The sequence below is a fragment of the Hypanus sabinus genome, chromosome 26, assembly GCF_030144855.1.
Source record: "Hypanus sabinus isolate sHypSab1 chromosome 26, sHypSab1.hap1, whole genome shotgun sequence".
NCBI lineage: Eukaryota > Metazoa > Chordata > Chondrichthyes > Myliobatiformes > Dasyatidae > Hypanus > Hypanus sabinus.
The window spans coordinates 40,242,269-40,267,083 of NC_082731.1; the positions used below are offsets into that span (position 1 = coordinate 40,242,269).

At 45.2% G+C, this 24,815-nt stretch overlaps 1 protein-coding gene across 5 annotated transcripts in view; it reads left to right on the forward strand.

Annotated features, from left to right (window-relative positions):
• The window catches only part of LOC132381480 (nesprin-2-like), a 68,413-nt gene that overhangs the window by 12,588 nt on the left and 31,010 nt on the right, over positions 1-24,815 (forward strand). For 3 of the 5 annotated variants that reach the window (XM_059950918.1, XM_059950917.1, XM_059950921.1), the window contains 2 exons: positions 12,372-12,554; positions 17,512-17,649. In XM_059950918.1, the coding sequence (XP_059806901.1) occupies positions 12,372-12,554; positions 17,512-17,649 (321 nt within the window). Of the gene's footprint in view, positions 1-592; positions 1,397-8,330; positions 10,714-12,371; positions 12,555-17,511; positions 17,650-24,815 lie in introns of those variants that run through there. The other 2 variants (XM_059950922.1, XM_059950920.1) reach the window with 2 other exon arrangements.

Consider the following 24,815-nt stretch of genomic DNA (forward strand, 5'->3'; position numbering starts at 1 on the left):
CTCAGTGCAGCCCTCTGGTGTTCGCTCGGTGCTGCCCTCTGGTGTTCGCTCGTTGCTGCCCTCTGGTGTTCGCTTGGTGCAGCCCTCTGGTATTCGCTCGGTGCAGCCCTCTGGTGTTCACTCGGTGCAGCCCTCTGGTGTTCGCTCGGTGCTGCTCTCTGGTGTTCGCTCGGTGCTGCTCTCTGGTGTTCGCTCGGTGCAGCCCTCTGGTATTCGCTCGGTGCTGCCCTCTGGTGTTCGCTCGGTGCTGCTCTCTGGTGTTCGCTCGGTGCTGCTCTCTGGTGTTCGTTCGGTGCTGCTCTCTGGTGTTCGCTCGGTGCTGCCCTCTGGTGTTCGCTCAGTGCTGCCCTCTAGTGTTCGCTCGGTGCTGCCCTCTGGTGTTCACTTGGTGCTGCCCTCTGGTGTTCGCTCGGTGCTGCCCTCTGGTGTTCGCTCGGTGCTGCCCTCTGGTGTTCGCTCGGTGCTGCCCTCTGGTGTTCGCTCGGTGCTGCCCCTGGTGTTCGCTCGGTGCTGCTCTCTGGTGTTCGCTCTGTGCTGCCCCCTGGTGTTCGCTCGGTGCTGCCCTCTGGTGTTCGCTCGGTGCTGCCCTCTGGTGTTCGCTCGGTGTTGCCCTCTGGTGGTCGCTCGGTGCAGCCCTCTGGTGTTCGCTCAGTGCTGCCCTCTGGTGTTCGCTCTGTGCTGCCCTCTGGTGTTCGCTCGGTGCAGCCCTCTGGTGTTCGCTCGGTGCAGCCCTCTGGTGTTCGCTCGGTGCTCCCTCTGGTGTTTGTTCTGTGCTGCTCTCTGGTGTTCACTCAGTGCTGCCCTCTGGTATTCACTTGGAGGAAGAACAAGCTGGACCAGGCAATGTCCCATGCACCATCCATCTGTAGGCCTTGCCATACTTGGGACTTGGGCTATATTATTTTTATGTAACTGTATGCTTTCTACGATCATATGCAAATGTGCTGTGTGTTTTGTACCTTGGTCCCAGAGGAATGTTATTTTTGTTTTTCTATATTCATGTAATGGTTGATGATAATTAGACTTGAACTTGAACAAAAAGGAAAAATATTAGAACGATAAAAGAACAAAGTCCGTTGTAGAGCAAAGTGGTTACAGAGTTGCTGCAATAAGTTAGTGATTAGGATTGTGAAGGTTGATTCAAGAACCAAATGGCAGAAGGGAAGCAGCTGTTCTTGAACCTGTGGGCCTGGGATACCCATGATGTTTGGAGCCCGCATTGCCTGCATTTGAGACCAGCTTTGTTCTTCCTGGTGTTGAGTCAGTGCTTGTTGGAAGATCTGGCCTCAAGACGGCAGGCAAGGCAAGAGGTGGGGAGACTTCAGATGTCAGATCCGATTCCGTGATTATGGAGGAGAAACCTTTGTGGCTTGAGGAGAGTGGCAAACACATTTGGGTAAGTCAGACTGGAACCACTTGATGAGGTTGGATAACAAGAGGGAGCACTGGAGAGAAGTTGCTGGCCCTGCCCCAACATCTGAGCACTGCTTATGGCATCGGTCCCTTTTAAGTTGGCTTGGCCTGGAACACCCCAGTGACTGTGCAGTGAGCAATTCTACCATGAATCCTGTAAAGCTCAGCATCCATTCTTGACCATGAAACCAGTCTCACCCTTAACCTGGCATCTCAAAGTCATATTCTGGTTCATGATAGAATATAGGGCATACAACAGGGAATAGTACAACACAGTGTGGGCTCTATGACCCACAAGGTTGTGCTGACTCTCTAATCTAGTCCAAGATTAAATCTAACTCCTCCCTGCCACATAGCCCTCCACTTTTCTTTCATCCATTTTCCTGTCTAAGAGTGTCTCAATGTCTCTTAATGTACTTGCCATTTGGAATTTGGGCTTCATTTGCCTAATTTTTTCCTTCACTGTAATACAACAAGCCTTTGGATAAACTATCCTTTCATCAAAGCCCTCACATTATTTGGCAACTGTGTTACAACCGCAGATTCGGCAGTGCAGCGGATATGGCAATCGCGCTCATGAATATGCATGTACCAGCTAATTATTATTTCATTGTGAAGCTATTTAACTCCATTCTTTTCGTCATAGTACTCATCGAGACTTGAACAAAGCACAGCAATGTCTCGCTGCCTGCTTGCATTCAGTCTTGCCTGAGAAATTGGGCTGTCGAGTCAACTGGCTCTGAAGACTGGCGGTATTTATTTTATATTTAGTTATTCCATTCAACCGCAGTGTTGGCTTCATTTTCCATTTGAGAGATTTTAGTTAACGGCCCTGTTTGGCCTAGCATTAATTATTTTCTTTTCCCTCTAACTCAGTTCTCATTAAAGTCTGTGACCCACTTCAATGTCTCTTGCTTCACACTTGGATATATCCGAAGGTAGTGTCGGACTGTTCTACCTACTTTGGTTCCCGTTTACACTGAATTGATCTGTTCTCATCATATGAAAAATGGGCTTTCTCTAACACTTTTAATATTCATTCAAGGAATGTGGGCCTCGCACAGTGAATCCACATTTAATTGTCCTTGAGAAAGTTTGGGTGCAGCCCTTGAGGTGTAGATAGAAGGATTTTGACATATTGGGACAACTGGTGGAGACTGAGCTGGATAACCACTCTGCAGTTCTGGCTGAAGATCTTTGTAATATTAACATTTTCACCTTAGTGTGGATATGCTAAATATTTTACATCTTTCTTGTTTGGTAAAAAGTCTACTGCCCAGGAAAGTTCTCCTGAAAACACTTAAGAAATTCCTGCTTCCCACTCTCTGTCCCCCATGTTACTGTTAACCTTGTCTATGTTTCAACATGACTTGCCAAGTTCACATTTACATTGGAGATGCAGAAATGACAGCAGGAGAGGTGTGTGCTCAGCTTTACTCAAACTTCTAAATGCACAGGAAACCTATTTTCCCTCCTTGCACGATATACAGCATCATGAATTAAGACAGGAGGAGATCATTCTTAGCCAAATGCCTGCCTATTCTTTGTCTTTTGATTTCCAGACTCATTGTCTCTCTGTATGAATGTCTGCCATCCTTTTGGTATCTTCCGAGAAGCCAAAGGCTGATCCAATTTATTGCTTCATCTTGAATGCCAAGCAATGAAACCTTCTTAACTGACTTCCCGTGTGAAACCTTTGTCAAAGGCCATGTAGACGACATCAGCTGCCTTGTCTTCATCAACTTTCTTGGTAACTTCCACAAAAAACTGTAAGACTGGTTAGACACGGCTTACCATGCATAAAGCCATGTTAACCTTCCCTATTTATCCAAATCCTCACATATCCAGTCCCTTAGAATACCTGTCAATAACTTTCACACCTCCAGTGTCGGACTCACTGGTCTGCAATGTTGTGGTTTATTCTTGGAATCTTTCTTAAATAACCAAACAACATTACCTATCCTCCAAACCTCGGGCACCTCACCCATGGCGAAGGATATTTTAACTATCTCTGCCAGAGCCCCTGCAGTTTCTGCACCAGCCTCCCACAGGATCTGAGAGATCACATTGTCAGGCTCTCAGTATTTATCCACCTACCTTGCCCCAAGATAGCAAACACCTCCTCCTCTGTAATCTGTGTCCGGTCTATGACCTCACTGCTGTATCGCCTGACATGTGTCCATCTCCTGATACAAACGAAATCCATTTAAGATTTCCCCCATCTCTTTCGGTCCACACATAGAATACCACTCCAATCTTCCAGAGGACCAATTTTGTTCCTTGCTATCGTTTTACTCTTAATATGGCTCTTTTAGCCATATTACCTCACGGCTTCTTTTAGCCGTCCTGATTTCCTTCTTAAGTGTTCTCTTGCATTTCTTACACTCCTCAAGTACCTCATTTGTTCCTGGCTGCCTATACCTGCTATGCACCTCCTCCTTTTTCTAAACCAGGGCCTCAATATCTCTTGAAAACCGAGGTTTCCTAAACCTGTTATTCAGGAACATTCAGACTTGTGGCAACTATTTTTCCCCAGGGTTGAAATGGTTGCCACAAGAAGACATAGGTTTAAGGTGCTGGGGAGTAGGTACAGAGGAGATGTCGGGTTAAGTTTTTTTTACTCAGAGAGTGGTGAGTGCATGGAATAGGCTGCCTGCGTGGTAACAATCCTGAGATCACAACCCTGGAGGTTCTGTCCTCTAACTTAACACCTAAATCCCTAAACTCACTTTGCAGGACCTCTTCACCCCTCCTACCCATGTTATTGGTTCTAACACGGACCACGACCTCCGCTCACCCTCCAGTTAAGAATGCTGTGGATGGAATCCGATATGTCCCTGAACCTTTTATCTGGGAGGCAACCTACCTCTTAGAGAAACCTAGAGGCAACCTAAGAGAAAGAATCTCTTTCTCGTCCGCAGAACCCCCTAACCAAAGAATCCCCTATCACTACAGCTCGCCCCTTCTCCCCCCTTCCCTTCTGAGACACAGCACCAGACTCAGTTCCAGAGACCTCTGCATAGTGGCTTCCAGTTAAGGTCCATCCTACTTTGTCCACCTTTGGTCCCACTGCAGTTGAACTACTGACCGCTATGGTATCATTTCTGTTTTTCACCTCAACAACTGTGTGATAACCAATTTATTGTTAATGAGAAAATAAGATTGCGAGAATCAGAGTTTGGAACTGATTGTCGTTGACAGTCATTGGTCGTCACTCCCTGCATGGGTTCCATGGCCAGTTATTTTGTGGTCTTAACCTTGGTTTCTAGTAATCCATAGCATCGTCAGTCTCTTGTGACCCCGTAGGTCTCCAGTTCTTTTTTTCTTTTATAACTCTAGTAATTGTTGCACATCAAAGGAAATGTGGGATGTTGGAATCTTCTGGGACAATAGATGTGAGGTTGAGATTTCTCTTTGTCTTCTCGAATAATAGAGCAAGCAGAAGAGTAAGTTTCACCTACATTGTCTCAATCTTCTGTAGTCTCAGATAACAACTTCAAGGGATGGTGTATTTTGGAGAAGAAGAGATCAAAGATGAAGATAATTCTCCTTCCTGTCTTATTGGGCCCTTAGCATAGTGGAGCATGGGCGATTGATGACCTCCTGTCTCCATCGTCCAAAGTCGATGGTCTGGTTGGAGTTCCGTATTCCATTGTATCCACTGTCCAGGGGATTTGCCTATGCAGCTTCACTAGAGCCCTGTTGGTTGGCCTTGCCTGTTTCCACCTCTCATGACAGGGATGTAGGGCTGATGATGATTCATGACTTTTCAACGTGGAAGGAACTACAGGTAGACAGAGGAGAAAATCCTTCAATTGGGGATTACTGAACAAAATTCTCCATGAAAAAGTTTGTGAGGTCATGGAAGTGGCTGGATGTGCAAAAAAAATATGGTGGCAAAATAGTAATGGCCACTGAACCATTGATATCTTATCCTGTCGGAGAAGGACCATTGTCTTTCAATTCACGCTGACCAAGCATTTGCAATTTTTTCCACTTTTGAGTCCTCGAGTCTTAGTAAAGCAAGCTAATTTCCCAAATTATAACTGCTGCATATTGAAACTGAGAGGATACTAAATTGGGCAATTGTACCTTATTTTGTGCTGGAAAAATTCGCCCTTTGATTAATCAGTCTTAGAGATTCATTCCCCCAATTAAGTCATCATAATTTTTCCTTGACTCTTCATTGGAGAACATCTCGGACCATTAACTATCTTGTGTGTGTGTGTGTCATCCTCCAGGTGGTGGGTTCAACTGAAAATACTGTCCACCCTTTCACTTGGGACGTTTGCTTTTAACCCTTTCTCATTAGCACCACTGCGGCTTCTGAACATTACTGTAATTTCCTGACAGATTTACTTCACGGTATCCTTCCTACAGGTTGGAAGCTCATTGATTTAAAAGTCTTGTTCTACCACAGGGGTTCCCAATGTTTCTTTATGCTATGGACCAGCACCTTTAAGCAAGAGGTCCATGGACACCTGGTTGGGAACCCCCAATCTATCAGGTAGTAGTGACTTCCCACAGCAAGTAGTTCCAGGTTCTGGAGCAATCCCATCAGTGTTGTATCAGCAAAATTCTCCAGACTACTGGAAGGATAATGAATCAACTGCCTTTCCTCTGTCATCCTAATACACCCAGAATTTCGAGAGACCATGGATCTGCGCCTGGAGCTTCCAGGGCGCAGGCCTGGGCAGGGTTGTATGGGAGACCGGCAGTTGCCCAAGCTGCAGGCCTTCCCCTCTCCACGCCACCGATGATGTCCAAGGGAAGGGCACTAGGACCCAAGCAGCTTGGCACCGGTGACGTCGCAGAGCAACGTGTTGTTAAGTGCCTTGCTCAAGGACACAAACACGCTGCCTCAGCTGAGGCTCGAACCAGTGAACTTCAGGTTACTAGACTGATGCCTTGCCCACTAGGCCACGCGCCAATACATTCCACCCAGCAACACACTCTTGGAATGGACAAGACTGGAACCACTCGGTATGTCAGACAAGGTGTTCGGAAAGAGAAAGTCAGCATTTCAGATCATCGACCTTTCATCAGAATGGGAAAGAGAAAAGAAAGGGTGGGGGAGGGATGGGTAGAACAAGCAGAATATCTCCGAAAGGGTGAGACTAAATGGGGCAGATGAAGTACCTATGAAGAAGTATAATATGCCTGTACCCAGCCAGAAGCCCCAAGAAGTGTATATTCATTGTAATATGCTTCTTTGGCTGTGTATTGTGTTGTTCATTGTCAGGTTGTGGGCTAATCCCAGCAGGCTCGGCTGTACTAACAGAATAAGAAATGAGAGCCAAGGTGATGACAGAAATAAATGGCGAGTTCTGATGCAGACAAAAGGAAACAAAGGAGTTATCTCAAGTTGCAGAGTTTGATTTCAAGTTCACAAGGCTCAGATGGAAGATGATTACTGCCCTGCTAGACACATGCTAGCCTCTGTTCAGTGAAGTCTTGAAGAATTAGGGATGGTTAGATTTAATTAGATTAGTCTATTGACATATATACAAGGGTGCAGTGAAATGCCCTACTCGTGTTAAGCTCATGGGGATATACACGTAGGACACATGGCGATGATCTGGTCATTTCTGGTCTGCAGGTTCATTTAGGAGTCCAAAAATTAATTGAAAACTTGTTGCACTACAATCTTTTGTTGAAAGTTTAAATAAAGGAACAGGGACAGAGCAGATGATAGGAAAGAAATTGAGAACTAAGACAAAGATGGTGATTTTTGAAGAGGCAGACTCTTAAACCAACCTAAGGCAAATTCCTAAGATCAGCAGAGGACCAATTAGAAGACACACAGATATAGCATGTTTAACACTCGGTCAATGAGAAATGAAAGGGATGCCACAGCAACAACCTGGCACTCAACGTCAGTAAGACAGAAGAGCTGATTGTGGACTTCAGGAAGGGTAAGACAAAGGAACACACACCAATCCTCATAGAGGGATCAGAAGTGGAGAGAGTGAGCAAGTTCCTGGGTGTCAAGATCTCTGAGGATCTAACCTGGTCCCAACTTATTGATATAGTTATAAAGAAGGCAAGACAGTGGCTATACGTTATTCGGAGTTTGAAGAGATTTGGCATGTCAACAAATACACTCAAAAACTTCTATAGTTGTACTGTGGGGAGCATTCTGACAGGCTGCATCACTGTCTGGTATGGAGTGGCTACTGCACAGGACCGAAAGAAGCTGCAGAAGGTTGTAAATCTACTCAGCTCCATCTTGGGTACTAGCCTAAAAGTACCCAGGACATCTTCAGGGAGCGGTGTCTCAGAAAGGCAGCGTCCATTATTAAGGACCTCCAGCACCCAGGGCATGCCCTTTTATCACTGTTACCATCAGGTAGGAGATACAGAAGCCTGAAGACACACACTCACAATTCAGGAACAGCTTCTTCCCCTCTGCCATCAGGTAGGAGATACAGAAGCCTGAAGACACACACTCAGCGATTCAGGAACAGCTTCTTCCCCTCTGCCATCCGATTCCTAAATGGACATTGAAGCTTTGGACAGTGCCTCACTTTTTTTTAATATACAGTATTTCTGTTTTTGCATGGTTTTTAATCTATTCAATATATGTAATTGATTTACTTGTTAATTTATTATGTTTTATTGTATTTATTATTTTTTTCTCTCTCTCTGCTAGATTATGTATTGCATTGAACTGCTGCTGCTAAGTTAACAAATTTCACGTCACATGCTGATGATAATAAACCTGATTCTGATGTAACTGTTATATCGCTTTGCCACCAGTAGGTGGAGTCTAACACCACATATTGTGAAAAATACAAGTTAAAAATGCCAGTTGTACATTAGTAAAACTACAAATTCAGTCTTGCTAAAAACTTTATTACTTTAACCAATACCTTCTTAAAAAATATAAAAACAACTGATTCCAACAATGAATAAAGTGATAAAATGAAAATTAACAGAATGTGTAAAGATTGTAGTGCGGTCTCAAGTCGTGTGAAAGAACTGGTGAAGTGTTGGAGTAATCACCAGAGATGGGGTTAATTGACTGAGGACATGACAGCACCGTCAGGAAGTCAAAGAGGTGATTGGATCCGGAGTCTGATAGCACTGGGGTGGAAACTGTACGCCAGGGTGTCTGCGTTTTCAAGGTCCTCCACCTTTCCCCGGCATGGTAGTTGAGACAAAAAGGAATGGTCGGGGTGACAGGCCTCCTTGTCAATACTACTAGCCTTCCGGAAGCAGAGCGCCATGAAGATGGACTCGATGCTACTGGACTCTGGGTGGTTTTGGGGATAGTTCACATTGTATGAACACATATAACCATATAACAATTACAGCACGGAAACAGGCCATCTCGGCCCTTCTAGTCCATGCTGAATGCTTACTCTCACCTAGTCCCACCGACCTGCACTCAGCCCATAACCCTTCATTCCTTCCCTGTCCATATACCTATCCAATTTTACTTTATATGACAATACCGAACCTGCCTCTACCACTTCTACTGGAAGCTCGTTCCACACAGCTACCACTCTCTAAGTAAAGAAATTCCCCCTCATGTTACCCTTAACCTTTTGCTCCCTAACTCTCAACTCATGTCCTCTTGTTTGAATCTCCCCTACTCTCAGTGGAAAAAGCCTATCCACGTCATCTCTATGCCCCTCATAATTTTTAATACCTCTATCAAGTCCCCCCTCGACCTTCCACGCTCCAAAGAATAAAGACCTAACTTGTTCAATCTTTCCCTGTAACTTAGGTGCTGAAACCCAGGTAACATTCTAGTAAATCTCCTCTGTACTCTCTCTATTTTGTTGACATCTTTCCTATAATTCAGTGACCAGAACTGCAAATTCGACCTTACCAATGCCTTGTACAATTTTAGCATTACATCCCAACTCCTATACTCAGTGCTCTGATTTATAAAGGCCAGCATACCAAAAGCTTTCTTCACCACCGTAGCCACAGGAGATTCCACCTTCAGGGAACTATGCATCATTATTCCTAGATCACTCTGTTCTACTGCATTCTTCAATGCCCTACCATTTACCATGTATGTCCTATTTCGATTATTCCTACCAAAATGTAGCACCTCACACTTACCAGCATTAAACTCCATCTGCCATCTTTCAGCCCACTCTTCTAACTGGCCTAAATCTCTCTGTAAACTTTGAAAACCTATTTCATTATCCACAACGCCAATTACCTTAGTATCATCTGCATACTTACTAATCCAATTTACCACCCCATCATCCAGATCATTAATGTATATGACAAACAAGTCATATCAACATCTGGAACAAGTCTCAGAACGAATCCATTTAGGGCAGATATAAAGAAAATGCTCTTCTGTCAAAGGGTTTTGTAATTATCCACCCCAGCGAGCTGTGGAACTGAAGTCACTGAATGGATTCAAGGATGAAATAGAGGGAGTTTTGCAAGGGTTATAGGGAATGGGCTGAGGCCAAATGTCAGCTCAGACATGAGCTTATTGAATGGCAGAGCAGACTTTAGTTAAATGGCCAACTTCTTCCCTTCCTAAGTTTCGACCATCTGGTGAAGAGACTTCAGGCAAGATGGCTGCGTGTTCAATAACAGAGGCTTCTGCAGAGTCAACCAAAGATGTTATGGTCCTTTTTACAATCACAAGACCCTGCAGGACATTAAAAAGTACTGCAGGTTTATTCCATCAGTGAGTTGCTCGTTTGCAGAAAGGAGCTGGACTTGGTGCTGCTGTCTGCTTCAGGGAGATGTCGGAGACATCGGGCACAAAGGAGGTGCACAGTCTGACAGCAGGCGATCATCCTCGTCATTTTTCCTGTGATCATAACACACGCCCTGGGACATTGTTAATACGGAATACTGCAAGTCTGATTCACAGATTTATTGGTGGATGGTGGGGGAGCTGCGCGGTCTCGGTCGTGGCGAAGACTAGGCCTCAGGCCATGGTGTTGTCTGCTTACAGCCGCCCAGGAGAGAGGAGTTGAAGTGGGTTGGTCAGTCCGGAGGTGTTGTGGCATGGTGTCCAAGCTGGAACTGGTGCTGCCCCCTAGTGTTCACCTGGCAGAAAACAGTATTGTGCTCGATGGCCGATTTCTACAACATTCAAGAAGGATTCAGGCTCTTGGACAATACTTCTTTATGCGTCTGTATTTTCCTGATATCTTACGCGTGCTTCGTGCAGTGTGTGATTGTTAGTACTGCATGTTGCACCTTGGCCCCGGAGTAACGCTGGTTCATTTGGCTGTGCTTATGGGCATTTGTGTACGGTTGAACTTGAACTTTGAGCTAAGGCGACACACAGAAAATGCTGGAGGAACTCAGCAGGTCAGGCAGCATCGATGGGAATGAATAGATAGTCAATGTTTCATTCCGAGACACTTCTTTCAGGACTGGGAAGGAAAATGCCAGAAAAAAAGGGTGGGGGGGGAAGGGGAAGGAGGCTAGCTAGAAGGTGAAAGGTGAAGCCAGGTGGGTAGAAAGGGTCAAGGGCTGGAGAGGAAGGAATCTGATAGGAGAGGAGAGTGGAGAATAGGAGAAAGGGAAGGAGGGAACCCATACACTTACTGAGATGTGCTTCTACCACTACCTGTGGCCGCTCATTCCATTTTCTCACCACTCTCTGTGTGAAAGTGTTGCCCTTCGGGTCTCTTTCCAACCCTTCTCCTCTCACCTTTGCCTCCCAGCATTTTGATCCTTTTTCCTGGGGGAAAAGACCGCGTGTGTTCACCCTTTCAAGGATCAAGACTCAACTTTATTTGCCGTAAAAAAAATTACATGTGTTAGTAATTTGCAGTGGTGTGTTGGCCCAACGTGTAACAAAAAAAAACAATAAGTTTTAACAATGAACAAGAATAAGGAATTATACAAACTATAAAGTAAGGGATAAAGCACAGATATGGAATAAAATGTGCATAACTACAGCGGGTTCTGGTTAATTGGGACACATCAGGACCAGTATGTTTTGGCCCAATTAAGAGGCTGTCCCAATTAGCTAAGTTTAATAGAAATAGTTAAAAAGATAGGGAAAAAAAGACAAACTGAGTAACAAATGATGCATTTAAATGAAATACAGAACAAGTCAGAACACTATCTATTACTACTACGATGTTGATTCAGGCCTTGGGGGGGGGGTGGGTATTGGATAGAACACTACCAATAGCACAGTACTACAAAACTGTGGATAAGTTCCTAATACTTATCGACGGAGGAATTTATCCAGTGTACCCAATGAACAAAATCAGCACGGACACCTAGTGCAGATAATGGACTGCCTTCACACAATGCTTTCGGCTATTACATCCTCCAAATCTTCATTCTCATTGTAAAATTCAAGGTGATTGTCGATACCTTCAAAATCCTTCATGGTTCCTAACTCGTTGAAGTAGTGAAATTGTTTCACTTTCAGTCCCGGCTGTTTCTGGCATCTCCAAGCCTGAAACCACGGTGAGCAAAACAGTTCTGAGTTGCCTTACCGTTTATTTCTCGCCAACTACCAGTGACCAAAATTGCTGCTTCTTGAGCACAAACACACGCAATTGATGCTATTTAAAAATGTTCACTCTAAGCACGATGTAGTATCTAATGGTCACACAAGTGTACACCACTGCCACCGGGCAAAACCTATTTGGCAACTGTCCTCCGCCCCAATAAGGCAGCATGGTGACCCAAATAAGCAAAGGGAATTTCAGCGATTTTCTCAGATAGTTTTTGTCCTTTAAGAGTTGTCTGAAACAAGTGACCATCCAATTACAGATGGCCCAGTTAACTAGTGTCCACTGTACATAACTAGCATCATGTATTCACAATGCATTAAAAATAGATTTAAGGTGTTTACAGTGCACTGACAGGGGTAATGTATTGAGGGGGTTGGGTGAGATCTCTAGAACGATTGATCAGATTAACTATTCTCTTCTTGATTTTATATACCCAAGCACGAATGAACCTGTAGAAAAATTGTGAATCCTTTTTTTTTCCTCGAATAGCTTCTTCGAAAGCAAATGATTGACATGATGATCTCACTGGAATCGATCAACTGGAAGTACAGGCACCTGGCCAGGGAGCCCAGGGTGGAAGTGGCCCAGGAGCTGAAGGAGATGTTGCACAGTGGTAACCAGAGATGGGACATCCTCCAGAGGAGAGTTGGCAGCATCTGCAAGAGGCTCAAGGTATTTCCACCCACTCTCTATCTGACTCCTCGCTTCTCAACACCAAGGAGGTACAAGAGGCCTGAAATGCTGGAATTTGGAGTAAAGGAAACAAGGCAGAGGAGGGACTCGATGGGTCAGGCTGCATCAATGGAGGGACATGAATAGTCGACGTTTTGGACCCTTCAACAGACAAGATGAAGGATTTTGTTGTCCATTTCCCGCCATAGGTGCTGCCTGACCCGTTGAGTTCCACCAGCTGTTCATTTTTGACATTTCAACACCACTTTATTAACTTTGTGATTGATGAGTCCAAGTTTTCAAGGTGCTATATAAAAGTCCATAAACCTCCATTTTTCGTGTATACAGGTGCATATTTCGGTGGCGGGGTGGAGATGCGTCTCTAACAAAGGACGTGTAAGGAGGTGTACTTGAATTGATAATCCATAACGCTCAAAGGCCATTGGCAAGCCGGGGTGTCATTAATCAGCTGCACAACGGCCCTTGGGAGGAAGCTGTTTTTCAGTCCTATAGACCTGGCCAAGATGTTTGAATCTCCTCCCAGATGGCTGAAGGTTAAACAGACAGTATCCGGGATGCGGTGGGTCATTAACAGTGTTACAAAGTGTGCTGTTGCCATCGGGAGTTGTAGATTGTCTCCAGGTCCAGTATTGGAGACAGAAGTTGGTGGGTGATAGGAGACAGGCGAAAGAAGAAGAGGGAAGAAGGTTGAAAGGGGCAAATGGAATCAGAGACAGGAGCGGTGAAGATGAAGACAGCGGCTGGAGAAAGATCAGAAGGGACACGAAGCACACACATAATCATCATCATCATCATCACGTGCCATGACATATGACGAGGGTGATTATCATCTTCCAATGTCTACGATTGTCCTTGACAATTTTTACTACAGAAGTGCTTTGCCATCGCTTTCTTCTGGGCAGTGTCTTTACAAGAGGGGTGACCCCAGTCATTATCAACACTCTTCAGAGATTGTCTACCTGGTGTCAGTGGTCGCATAACCAGGGCTTCTGTTATGCACCTGCTGCTCGTACGACCATCACATGACCCTGATTGGGGGGTTTAAACAAGTGCTACACCTTGCCCAAGGTTGACCTGCAGGCTAGCGGAGGGAAGGAGCGACTTGCACCTCCTTTGGTGGAGACTTATCTCCACCCCACCACCCACAAATGCTGGAATCTAAATGACACAGCTTTATAAAGCATTGGTTCGGTCATAGCTGCAGTAATATGCACAGATGTGGTTATTTCATGATGGAATTGACGAGATTGCCTTCGAGAGGAAATTCATCAGGATTTTGTTTCAGACAGAATGTTCTCGTTGTGAGGAAAGACAGGAGAGGCTGGGTGTGTCTGCATGGAGATTGACGAGGTGCAGAAGGTCCTGAGGTGCATAGATCGTACAAAACTTTTCCCTACAGCAAGGGTGTCCAAAACTGGATGGAAATGGGTCAGGAAAAGAGGAAGGGGTTTAGAGGGATCTGAAGAGGATTCTCTCTGCCCAGAAGGTAGTTGGGACCTGAAGGCACGGTGTAGAGGTGGATGAGTTCAACTTAAGTTTTTAGGTAAGGCACAGAAATAAAGGACCACATGCTGGAAAGGGAATTAGTATTGATAGGTACTTGATAGTTGCCACGGACGTATTGGACTAAATGGCCTATTTCTCAGCTGTATTTCCCTAATTACATACCACATACATACACTTCTTTATACATTCCTTATAAATTCCCTTCAACACTGCGTTCACAGCCTCTCACATCGACTCACACTGTCTCACCTCCTCCCTCACTCTGCGTGACACTCTCACACCCTGCCTTACATCCTGTCAGATATGTGCATTATAACCAAAGGGGAAATAGCTGGAGTCACTTAGCACTCTGGTGCAAAGTGTTTATTAGGCGAGTTAAAAATCAAACTTACAAACATTAGAGAAAATAGTGAAAAGAAAACTGGCAATACTTACAAACAGATATCTGCCAGAAAACACAATATTAGCTCCATACTATCTCCCTCTCCCACTCCCTCTTCCTCCCCCTCCCCATTCCCCTCTCCCTCTGTGAGATGAGGTGGGAAGTCCCTGATGATTGACGCTGCTTTCCTGCAACAATGTTCGTGCGGCAGCGCTCAGTGATAGGGAGGGTTTTACCTCCGACTAACATCTTGGACTGATCTGACTGTGGGTTCAACTCCATGCTCCCCATATACGACAACACCCTATTGGTCTTTGTGGTCCCTCGTCGTACCCGCAATTATACCCCTTGAGATTCCTGCGCTTGGACATGCAGATCTTTTAGCTCCTCAGTTTTGAAGCTTTTGTCCTTTCCACTTTAGGACAGTGAACTTCCATTGGAAGTGGAAAATATGAGAAAATGGGTAGGATTTCCTGCAAACGCTCTTTCTCTCTTCATGGCTGCTGCCCGACCTGCTGAGTCTTTCCAGCATTTTCTGCTCTCCCCCCCCCATCCCCAGAATACATTTCCAGACTCAGACCTTCTGCTTCCATAGGGTTCATGTCACAGGTCGAGATTAATTTCTGGTCGTCGGTGACCTCTAGGATGTTCATGGTGGGGAAACATTTAAATGTCCTTTCAGAAATTGAATGGCAGAGGGGACAAAGCTGTTCCTGAATCATTGATAGTGTGTCGACAGGCTCCTGTATCTCCGTCCTGGTGGTAGCAACAAGAAGAGGGCATGTCCTGGGTGATGGGGGTCCTTAATGATGGACCGCCCCTTTGAGGCACCGCTCCTTGAAGATGTCCTGGATGCCGGGGAGGCCAGTGCTCATGATGGAGTTGACTGAGTTCAGAACACTCTGTAGCTTATTTTGATCCTGTGCAGTGACCCCCCCCCCCCACCCCCAGGCGGTGAGAATGCTCTCCATGGTGCATCTGTAGAAATTTGCGAGTGTCTTTGGTGACGTAACAAATCGCCTCAAACTCCTAACGAAATATAGCTCCTTTGTTAATGCATCAATCTGTTGGGCCCAGGATAGATCCTTAGAGATGTTGACACCCTGGAAATTAAAATTGCTCACTCTTTCCACTTCTGATGAGGACTGGTGTAAGTTCTGTCGACTTACCCTTCCTGAAGTCCACAGCCAATTCTTTGGTCTTACTAACATTGACTGTAAGGTTGCTGGTGCGACACCACGCAACCAGCTGACCTATCTCGCTCCAGGATGCCTTCTCGTCACCGTCTGAAGTTCTGCAAACAATAATTGTGTCGTCAGTAAATTTTTAGGTGGAATTTCATCTCTGCTGGAACGTTGTTCAGTTGTTGCTATGTGCAGGTAAAGACCGATTCATTTGCTGATGAGTTGCGAGTGGAAACGAGTGTCACCTGCAAACTCACTTCAGGCATGTTGGTAGGACAAAGGCAGGCATGGGATTTGATGGAGTAGTTTGGCATGTAAGCTATTGTCCTGCAGGTACGACCATGGAGGACCGTGGTGATAATCCGCTGATTGACTCCAGTCTCAAGACGTTTGTGACTGGGTTGGGAATGAGCAACTTTTGCATTTAAAAATTTAAATGCCTGGGTTGATGTGAGGATTGTGTAGATGAAAGTGTGAAAGGGAACGTGTGAGTGTGTGCATGCGTGGTTTTTTTCCAATTATGCTTCTGGCTGGCTGCCTGTGAATACTGAAAGGTGTGGACAGTGTGGATGTGGAGAGGATGTTTCCAGTAATAGGAGAGCCTAGAATCCAAGGGCGCAGCCTTATAAAGAAACAACCCTTTGGAACTGAGTTGAGGAGGAATTTCTTACTTATTGAGTTACCGCGCAGAATAGGCCCTTTCCAGCCCATCAAGCTGTCCGTCCAGAAAACCCCAGTTTAATCCCAGTCTAATCACGGGACAGTTTACAACGACCAATTAACCTACCAACCGGTACGTCTTTGGACTGTGGGAGGAAACCAGAGCACCTGGAGGAAATCCACACAGTCATTGTGAGAACGTACAAACTCCTTACAGGCAGCAGAGGGAATTCAATTCAGGTTGCTGGTGCTCTAAAGACTTGTGCTAACCACTCCACTACGGTGTCGTTTCCTCAGTGAGAGGATGGTGAATCAGTGGAACTCATTGTTCCAGTGGATGGCAGAGGCCGAATCACTGGGTATGTTTCTTGGCATCAAGATGTCACCTGCGTAAAATGCTTGCATGATTCGTTTATCATCTCCAATGTGATTGTGAAGCTGTTGGAGCCAGTGATTTGCAATTTAGAGATCATTTGGCTGTTTCCGTGCTCCGCAAAATCCGAGAGGGTTCTGGGAGACAGAGGCAGCGTGCGTGAACCTTGTGGCGGGTAGGCTGCAGGACAGGGCGCGGGTTGATGCTCAACTCCATTTCACCAATTAAAGCATCTGTTGTTTGCCGATTAAAGCAACGAGGGAGATTGAAACATCAAGGCGAATGCGGAAGGTGAGCACTGGCTGCCTGCTTTTTGTTCACTAGTGGGATTGCTCTATTATTGGAGAGGGGAGACTGTCTTTTGATCGCAAGAGGTATCGCTCGGCTGCTGGAAAAGGGAGAGTCTGCCACTATGCCCAGAGAATGTTACCCAGGTTTTTTTGTGTTTTGGATATGGACTTGGACTATGGACCTTTTTAAAAATTATATTTTTTATAGTCTGTGTTTTTCACCCAATCTGTTCCGTATTTTTCTGTATGGAGGGGGGATTTGAGGGTCGATGATTATGTTGTTTTCTTTTCTTTCTTGGCTTCGTGGCTATCTGGAGAAGAAGAGTTTCAGAGTTGTGTACTTCGATAATAAATTAACCTTTGAAGGCAGAGTTGATAGATTATTCATTGGGAAGGTGGTTAGCAGTTACACAAAAAAAAAACTTGGACAATGGGGTTGAGAGATTTTAAAAAATCTGCTATAATTGATTGGTGGTGTAAACTTGATGGGTGAGTGGCCCGATTCTGCTCCGGTATCTTACGTTTATTTTCTTGTTGTTAGTATTTTGTCAGCCAGAGGGAAGAATTTGAAAGCCAGCTAGGTCATCTGTGGCAGCAATCCATGGATTTGGATATCAGACTGACCCATCTGGAATATTTCTCCACAGAAGGAGCAGCCGGAAAGATCAAACAACTGCAGGTAACCTGCTGGAATCCAGGGTGGAGTTCCAACGTGATACCGGTTAAGGGTGGTCAAGAAAGCGGGAGAGCTGGGACGATTCAGCTAACGCAGGGGTTCCCAACCTGGGATCCACAGACCCCTTGCTTCATGGTATTGGTCCATGGCATAAAAAGGGTTGGGAGCTAGAAATAAAATGATGGGGTACGAGTTAATTTAATGAATTAACTGCTTGAGATCTGGATCATTGATTTGAGTTCAAATCCCACGTTGGCAGATGGGGAGTCCGAATTTCAGTGGTTAAACAAAAATGCAATTAAATCTAGACTTAGTAATGGAAAGTGTAAAATTACTGAACCAAATGTATAATTTGCCTTATCTTCAGGCATCCTCACCTCGTCCAGCCGGTAGGTGACACCACACTTCCCTGGACTCACAGTGTTTTGTTTGGGGAAGACATTTCTATCTGTAAGCCATCTGAGTCATCTGAGACACCAGCTTCTCAATTTTCTCTCTCCTCCCTCTTCCCCCCTCCTCTCCCCCTCTCCCCCTCCTCTCCCCCCTCTCCCCTCTCTCCCTCCCTCTCCCCCTCTCCCTCCCTCTCTCCCTTCTCCCCCTCTCTCCATCTATCCCTCTTCCAGCTCTGTGTGTGTGTATGTGGAGATCCGATTCCTTTTGCCCAGGTCTAGGCTTGGACTATCTGACCAGCAGTGACTGGAATTGAACAGCTGATGTTCCTAGTTAGACCGTAAGACACAGGAGCAGAATTAGGCTGTTCAGCCCATCACGTCCACTCCAACATTTCATCATGGCTGATCCCAGATCCCATTCAGCCCCATACACCTGCCCTCTCAACATATTCCTTGCTGCCCCGGCCAATCATGAATCTATCAACTTCCACTTTAAAACACCCACCAGAGGGAACATTCTCTCCACACTCACCCTATCTAGTCTTTTCAACATTCGGTAGGTTTCAATGAGATCCCCCCCTACATTCTTCTAAATTCCAGTGAGTACAGGCCCAAAGCTGCAAACACTCCTCATATGTTAACCCCTTCATTCCCAGAATCATCCTTGTGAACCTCCTACTGGACTCACTCCAATGACAACACATCCTTTCTGAGATATGGGGCCCAAAACAGTTAACAATACTCCAAGTGTGGCCTGAGTAGTGTCTTAAAAAGGCTCAGCATTATCACCTTGCTTTTTTATATTCTATTCCCCTTGAAAGAAATGCCAACATTGCATTTGCCTTCTTTACCACAGACTCCACCCATAAATTAACCTTCTGGGAGTCTTGTACAAAGACTCCTAAGACCCTCCGCACCTCTGATGTTCGAGAGTTCTGGTCGATGAAGGTTGTTGATAAAATAAATGGCAGGGGGAGTTTGAACTGGCTCTGTGTGAGGTGTTGGGAGATCAGATGTAAAGGGAATGTGCACTGTTACGGCTGATTTATACTTGTGCATCACATCTACACTGTATGTTCCGCGTACCCTATGCCATAGGGTACGCAGTAGGGTGACTTGCACCTCTCCAGAAAAGTAACTCACGCATCGCGGTGACGCAGACCGCAACAACTGCGATTGGTCCGCTTGGTAGCATCGCATTTCCTCCTACGCATTTCCGGTTGCTTCTTCTCCGCCATGTCCGTACACTGATACCAAAATAGATGAACCAAATCATCACATCTACCTGCCGACGTGCGAAAATGTTTGAAATGCATTTCCTCGTCCATGTCTCTTGCGAAGAAACTCAACACACTGGCATAGAAACCCCACCGCCAACTAGCATTTTGGCGCACACCAACGCATGCTCCTACGGCGCAGAGTGACACATGTGAAAATCAGGGCTACGGCGTAGCCCGTACGCACAAGTATAAATCTGCCTTTAGTGGCAGGACCCTTAACAGCCTCGAAGTTCAGAGGGGACTTGGGGTCCCGTAAGTGGCTGCGTATGTTATTTGCTTACCGAGATAAAGCACAGAATAGATCCCTCAAGCCCTTCGAGCCTCACCGCCCAACAGTCCCCCCAATTTAATCCAAGCCTCATCACAGAACAATTTACAGTGACCAGTTAACCTCTCAGCCGGTACGTCTTGGGACTGTGGGGGGGGAGGGACCGGAGCACCCAGAGGAAGCCCGCATGCTCACGGGGAGGACGTACAAACTCCTTACGGGCAGCAGCGGGAATTGAACTTGGGTCACCGGTACGGTGGAGCTGCGCTAAAAACTTGGCTACCATGGCCCCTCCCCCAAAATTTTGGACTGCATTGTCTGGACTTTAGAAGGAGGAATAGGTTCATTGAGCAGTACAGCAACTGGTCCAGCAACAGTTTATAAAGCGCTTGACAGGCAAGGAGGAAATTTTCCTGGCTGAGGTGCCAAGAAACAGGAGACACAGCCTAAGGGTGCCATGGTATAAAGGCAGTTAGCATAACAGTATTACAGGGCCAGCAGCCCGGTTTCACTGCTACCACTGTCTGTAAGGAGAGTAGACTGCATGTGTTTCCTCCCTGTGCTCCAGTTTCCTCCCACACTCTTAACACATGGTGATGCACATCAATAACTCTGAGACGTGGGTTAAGGTAGGCTTTTATTGGCTGGAAGAAAGCACAAGCAGCAATTGACCACCATGCTACATCCTGAAGACTTAGTATTAGGAATAAAATTGATGAGTTGACGGTACAAATAATTACGTATGGTTATGATATTGTGGCAATTACGGAAACATGGCTGCAGAGTGACCAGGACTGGGAATTAAACATACAAGGGTATTCGACAATTAGGAAAGACAGGCAAGAAGGAAAAGGAGGTGGGGTGGCTATGTTAATAAAGCAAGAAATCACTGCAATAAAGCAAAATGATATTGGCTCAAAGGATCAGGATAACGAAACAATTTGGGTAGAAATAAGAAATAGTAAAGGGAAAAAAGCAGTGGTGGGAGTAATCTATAGGCCTCCAAACAGCTGTAACTCAGTTGGTCGGAGCATAAATCAGGAAATAGTTGGGGCTTGTAATAAGGGAACAGCTATAATTATGGGGGATTTTAACTTTCATATTGACTGGACTAATCAAGTCGGACACGGCAGCCTTGAAGAAGAGTTTATTGAGTGTATTCTGGATGGGTTCCTTGAACAATACGTTACTGAGCCGAAAAAGGGGGCAAGCAGTCTTAGATCTGGTCCTGTGTAATGAGACAGGACTAATAAAAAATGTCCTAGTAAAGGATCCCCTTGGAATGAGTGACCATAACATGGTCGAATTCCATATTCAATTAGAGGGTGAGAGGGTTGGATCTCAAACAAGCGTACTGAGCTTAAATAAGGGAGACTATGATGGTATGAGAGCGGAATTGCTTAAGATGGATTGGGAAAATAGATTAAAGGGTAGATCGGTACTTGATCAGTGGTGTATATTTAAGGAGTTATTTTACAACTATCAAGAAAAATATATTCCACTGAAGAAAAAAGGCTTGTAAAAGAAAAAATAGTTATCCGCTAAGTAAAGATAAAGATAAGTAAAGATATAAAGCAAAGTATATGACTGAAAAGAAAGTTATATAAGGTAGCTAAATCTAGTGGGAAGATTGAAGATCGAGAAGCTTTTAAAGATCAGCAGCAAATAACAAAAAGATTGGTTAAGAAGGGGAAGATAGATTATGAAAGTAAATTGGCGAAAAACATAAAAGCAGGTAGTAAGAGTTTTTATTGTTACATAAAAAGAAAAAGAGTGGCTAAAGTAAATGTTGGTCCCCTAGAAGATGAGACCAGGAAATTAATGGTAGGGGACATGGAGATGGCGGAAATGCTGAACAAATATTTTGTATCAGTTTTTACAGTAGAGGACACTCAAAATATCCCAACACTGGATAAACAGGGGGCTCTAGGGGGAGAGAAGCTAACTACGATTCAAATCACCAAGGAAATGGTACTTGATAAATTAATGGGACTGAAGGTGGATAAATCCCCTGGACCGGATGGCTTGCATCCTAGGGTCTTAAGGGAAGTGGCGGTCGGGATTGTGGATGCATTAGTGATAATTTTTCAAAACTCGCTGGACTCGGCAATGGTCCCGGCAGATTGGAAAAATGCTAATGTGACTCCTTTATTTAAAAAGGGCAATAGACAGAAGGCTGGGAATTATAGGCCAGTTAGCCTAACATCTGTGGTTGGCAAAATGTTGGAACTGATAATTAAGGAAACAGTAACAGGGCATTTGGATAAACAGTCAGCATAGCTTTACAAAAGGGAAGTCAAGTTTGACAAATTTGTTGGAGTTCTTTGAGGACATAACATATAGGGTAGATAAAGGGGAACCAGTGGATGTGGTGTATTTGGACTTCCAAAAGGCATTTGACAAGGTGCCACACCAAAGGTTATTACTTAAAGTAAAAAATCATGGGATTGGGGATAATATTCTGGCATGGGTGGAGGATTGGCTTTCTAACAGAAAACAGAGAGTTGGGATAAATGGTTTATTCTCAGACTGGCAGTTGGTGACTAGTGGTGTTCCACAGGGGTCGGTGTTGGGACCCCAACTCTTTACATTCTATATTAATGATTTGGACTAAGTGCAATGTATCGAAGTTTGCTGATGACACAAAGATGGGACGGAGTGTAATGAGTGCGGAGGACATTGAAACCCTGCAGGGGGACATAGATAGGCTGAGTGATTGGGCAGACATTTGGCAGATGAAATATAATACTGACGAGTGTGAGGTCTTGCACTTTGGCAGGAAAAATAATAGAGCAAGTTATTATCTAAATGGGGAGAAACTGGAAAGTGCTTCTATGCAAAGGGGTCCTGGTGCAGGAAACACAAAAAGTTAGTATGCAAGTGCAGCAGGTGGTCAAAAAGGCCAATGGAATGCTGGCTTTTATTGCTGGGGGGGATGGAGTATAAGAACAGGGAGGTCTTACTGCAGTTGTACCGGGTATTGGTGAGACCACACCTGGAGTACTGCGTGCAGTTCTGGTGTCCATATTTAAGAAAGGACATACTGGCTCTCGAGGCAGTGCAGAGAAGGTTCACTAGGTTAATTCTGGGGATGGGTGGGTTGATGTATGATGAGAGGTTGAGTAGATTGGGACTCTACTCATTGGAGTTCCGAAGAATGAGAGGCGATCTTATTGAAACATATAAGATTGTGAAGGGGCTTGATCGAGTGGATGCGGGGAGAATGTTCCCAATGATGGGTGAAACTAGGACTAGGGGGCATAATCTTAAAATAAGGGGATGCCATTCCAGGACTGAGATGAGGAGAAATTTCTTCACTCAGAGGGTAGTGGGGCTGTGGAATTTACTGCCCCAGAGAGCTGTGGAAGCTACTACACTCAATAAATTCAAAACAGAGATAGACATTTTCCTGGATAAAAATGGCATTAGGGGATACGGTGAGCGAGCAGGTAAGTGGACATGAGGCTAGGTTTAGATCAGCCATGTGATCTCCTGGACCAGTTTTCGATAGCCTGGATGGGTCGGAGAGGAATTTTCCAGATTTTTTCTCCTCAATTGGCAAATTGTTTCTTTTTTCCCCGGGTGATCACATGGGTTTGGGCGGGATGAATAATAAAATAAAATGGGCGGCATGGTGACCTGTTGGTTGGCACTGTTGCTTTGCGGGATTCGGTGAAAACTGGAGTTAAGATGGGATCAGCCATGATCTTGTTGAATGGCGGAGCAGGCTTGAGGGGCCGATTGGCCTACTCCTGCTCCTATCTCTTATGTTCTTACGTTCTTATGACTGAGGGCAGGGCTCAGGCCTCAATCGCCTTTATACCGGGGTCTGTGGGAGGAGCCACAGGAGCAGTCAGCAGGGGGTGCGTGTCCAGACAGGTATATGTAGTTCACCACACATGGGTAGGTTAACTGGTCAGAGACTTACATGGTAGTGAATCAGAGACTTACATGGCTCTTACTTACATCACATGGCTTACTGAATCAGAGAGGCCCGTTTCTGAGCTGTATCTCCAAATAAATTTTTTTTTTAAATCTCTAAATAATTTTTTGTTTAAATCTAAGGGGTTGTTTATAACAGAGATGAGGAGAACTTTCTTCACTCAGAGAGTGGTGAAGTTTTAGAATTCTCTTCCCCAGAGGGCTGAGGAAGTTGGCTTATTGTGTGAATTGACTGATACTTCTCTGGGCGTCGTGGGAATGAAGGGATATTGGGATGGTGCAGGAAGTTAGGTGGAAGATTTGCTATGACCTTGATGGGTGGTGGAGCAGGTCCAGTGAGCTGGAGACCTCTTCTTCACTGTTTCGCGTTATTAGTAATAACTGCCTTGCTCGCAAATGTTTACTTTCACTGAGGAATTAAGTGAATACTGATAAAGCAAGTGTTGGGAGTTCCAAGCAGGGTCATCAATTATGATTATGGGATGGAGGGGAGGTAGTCAACGTGAGGATGAAGACAGGGTCAAAATGACTGAAGCCTCCTCAAAGCTAGGCCCCAATGATAGTGCCCCCATAGACAGGTCTTCATTGCTCATTCCTCAGTGAAGACAGGTGGAGACGGTAGGTAGTGTTGAGAAAGCAGGGAGGCTACAGAAGGACTTGCATAGGGTTAGGAAAATGAGCACAGAAGTGGGAGGTGCAATACAGTGTTGGGAATGTATGGTCACTTTGGTAGAAGGAATAAAATCATCGACTCTTTTCTAAACGGGGACAAAATTCAAAACTCCGAAGTTCAAAGGGATTTGGGCATTCTCGTGCAGGATTCACTGAATTTTAATTTGCAGGTTGGGTTGTTAGTGAGGAAGACAAATGCAAAGTCAGCATTCATTTCGAGAGGACGAAAATATGAAAGCAAGGAGGCTTTTGTAACACACTGGTAAGGCCTCACTTGAACTACTGTCAGCACTTTTGTGCCACTTGGTTAAGAAGGGATGTGTTGACGTTGGGGAGGGTTTATAGGAGTTTTACAAGAATGATAGGCTTATCATATGAGGAGCGAATGATGGCTCTGGGCCTCTACTCGGTGGAATGTAGAAGAATGAGCAGGGATCTTATTGAAACCTATTGAATGTTGAAAGGCTTAGATAGAGTGGATGTAGAGAGGATGTTTCTTACGTTTGGGGAGTCTAGGACCAGAGGGCACAGTGTCAAAATGGAGGGACGTCCATTTAGAACAGAAATGAGGAGGACTCTCTTTCGCCTGAGGGTGGTGAAGATGTGTGAAGATTT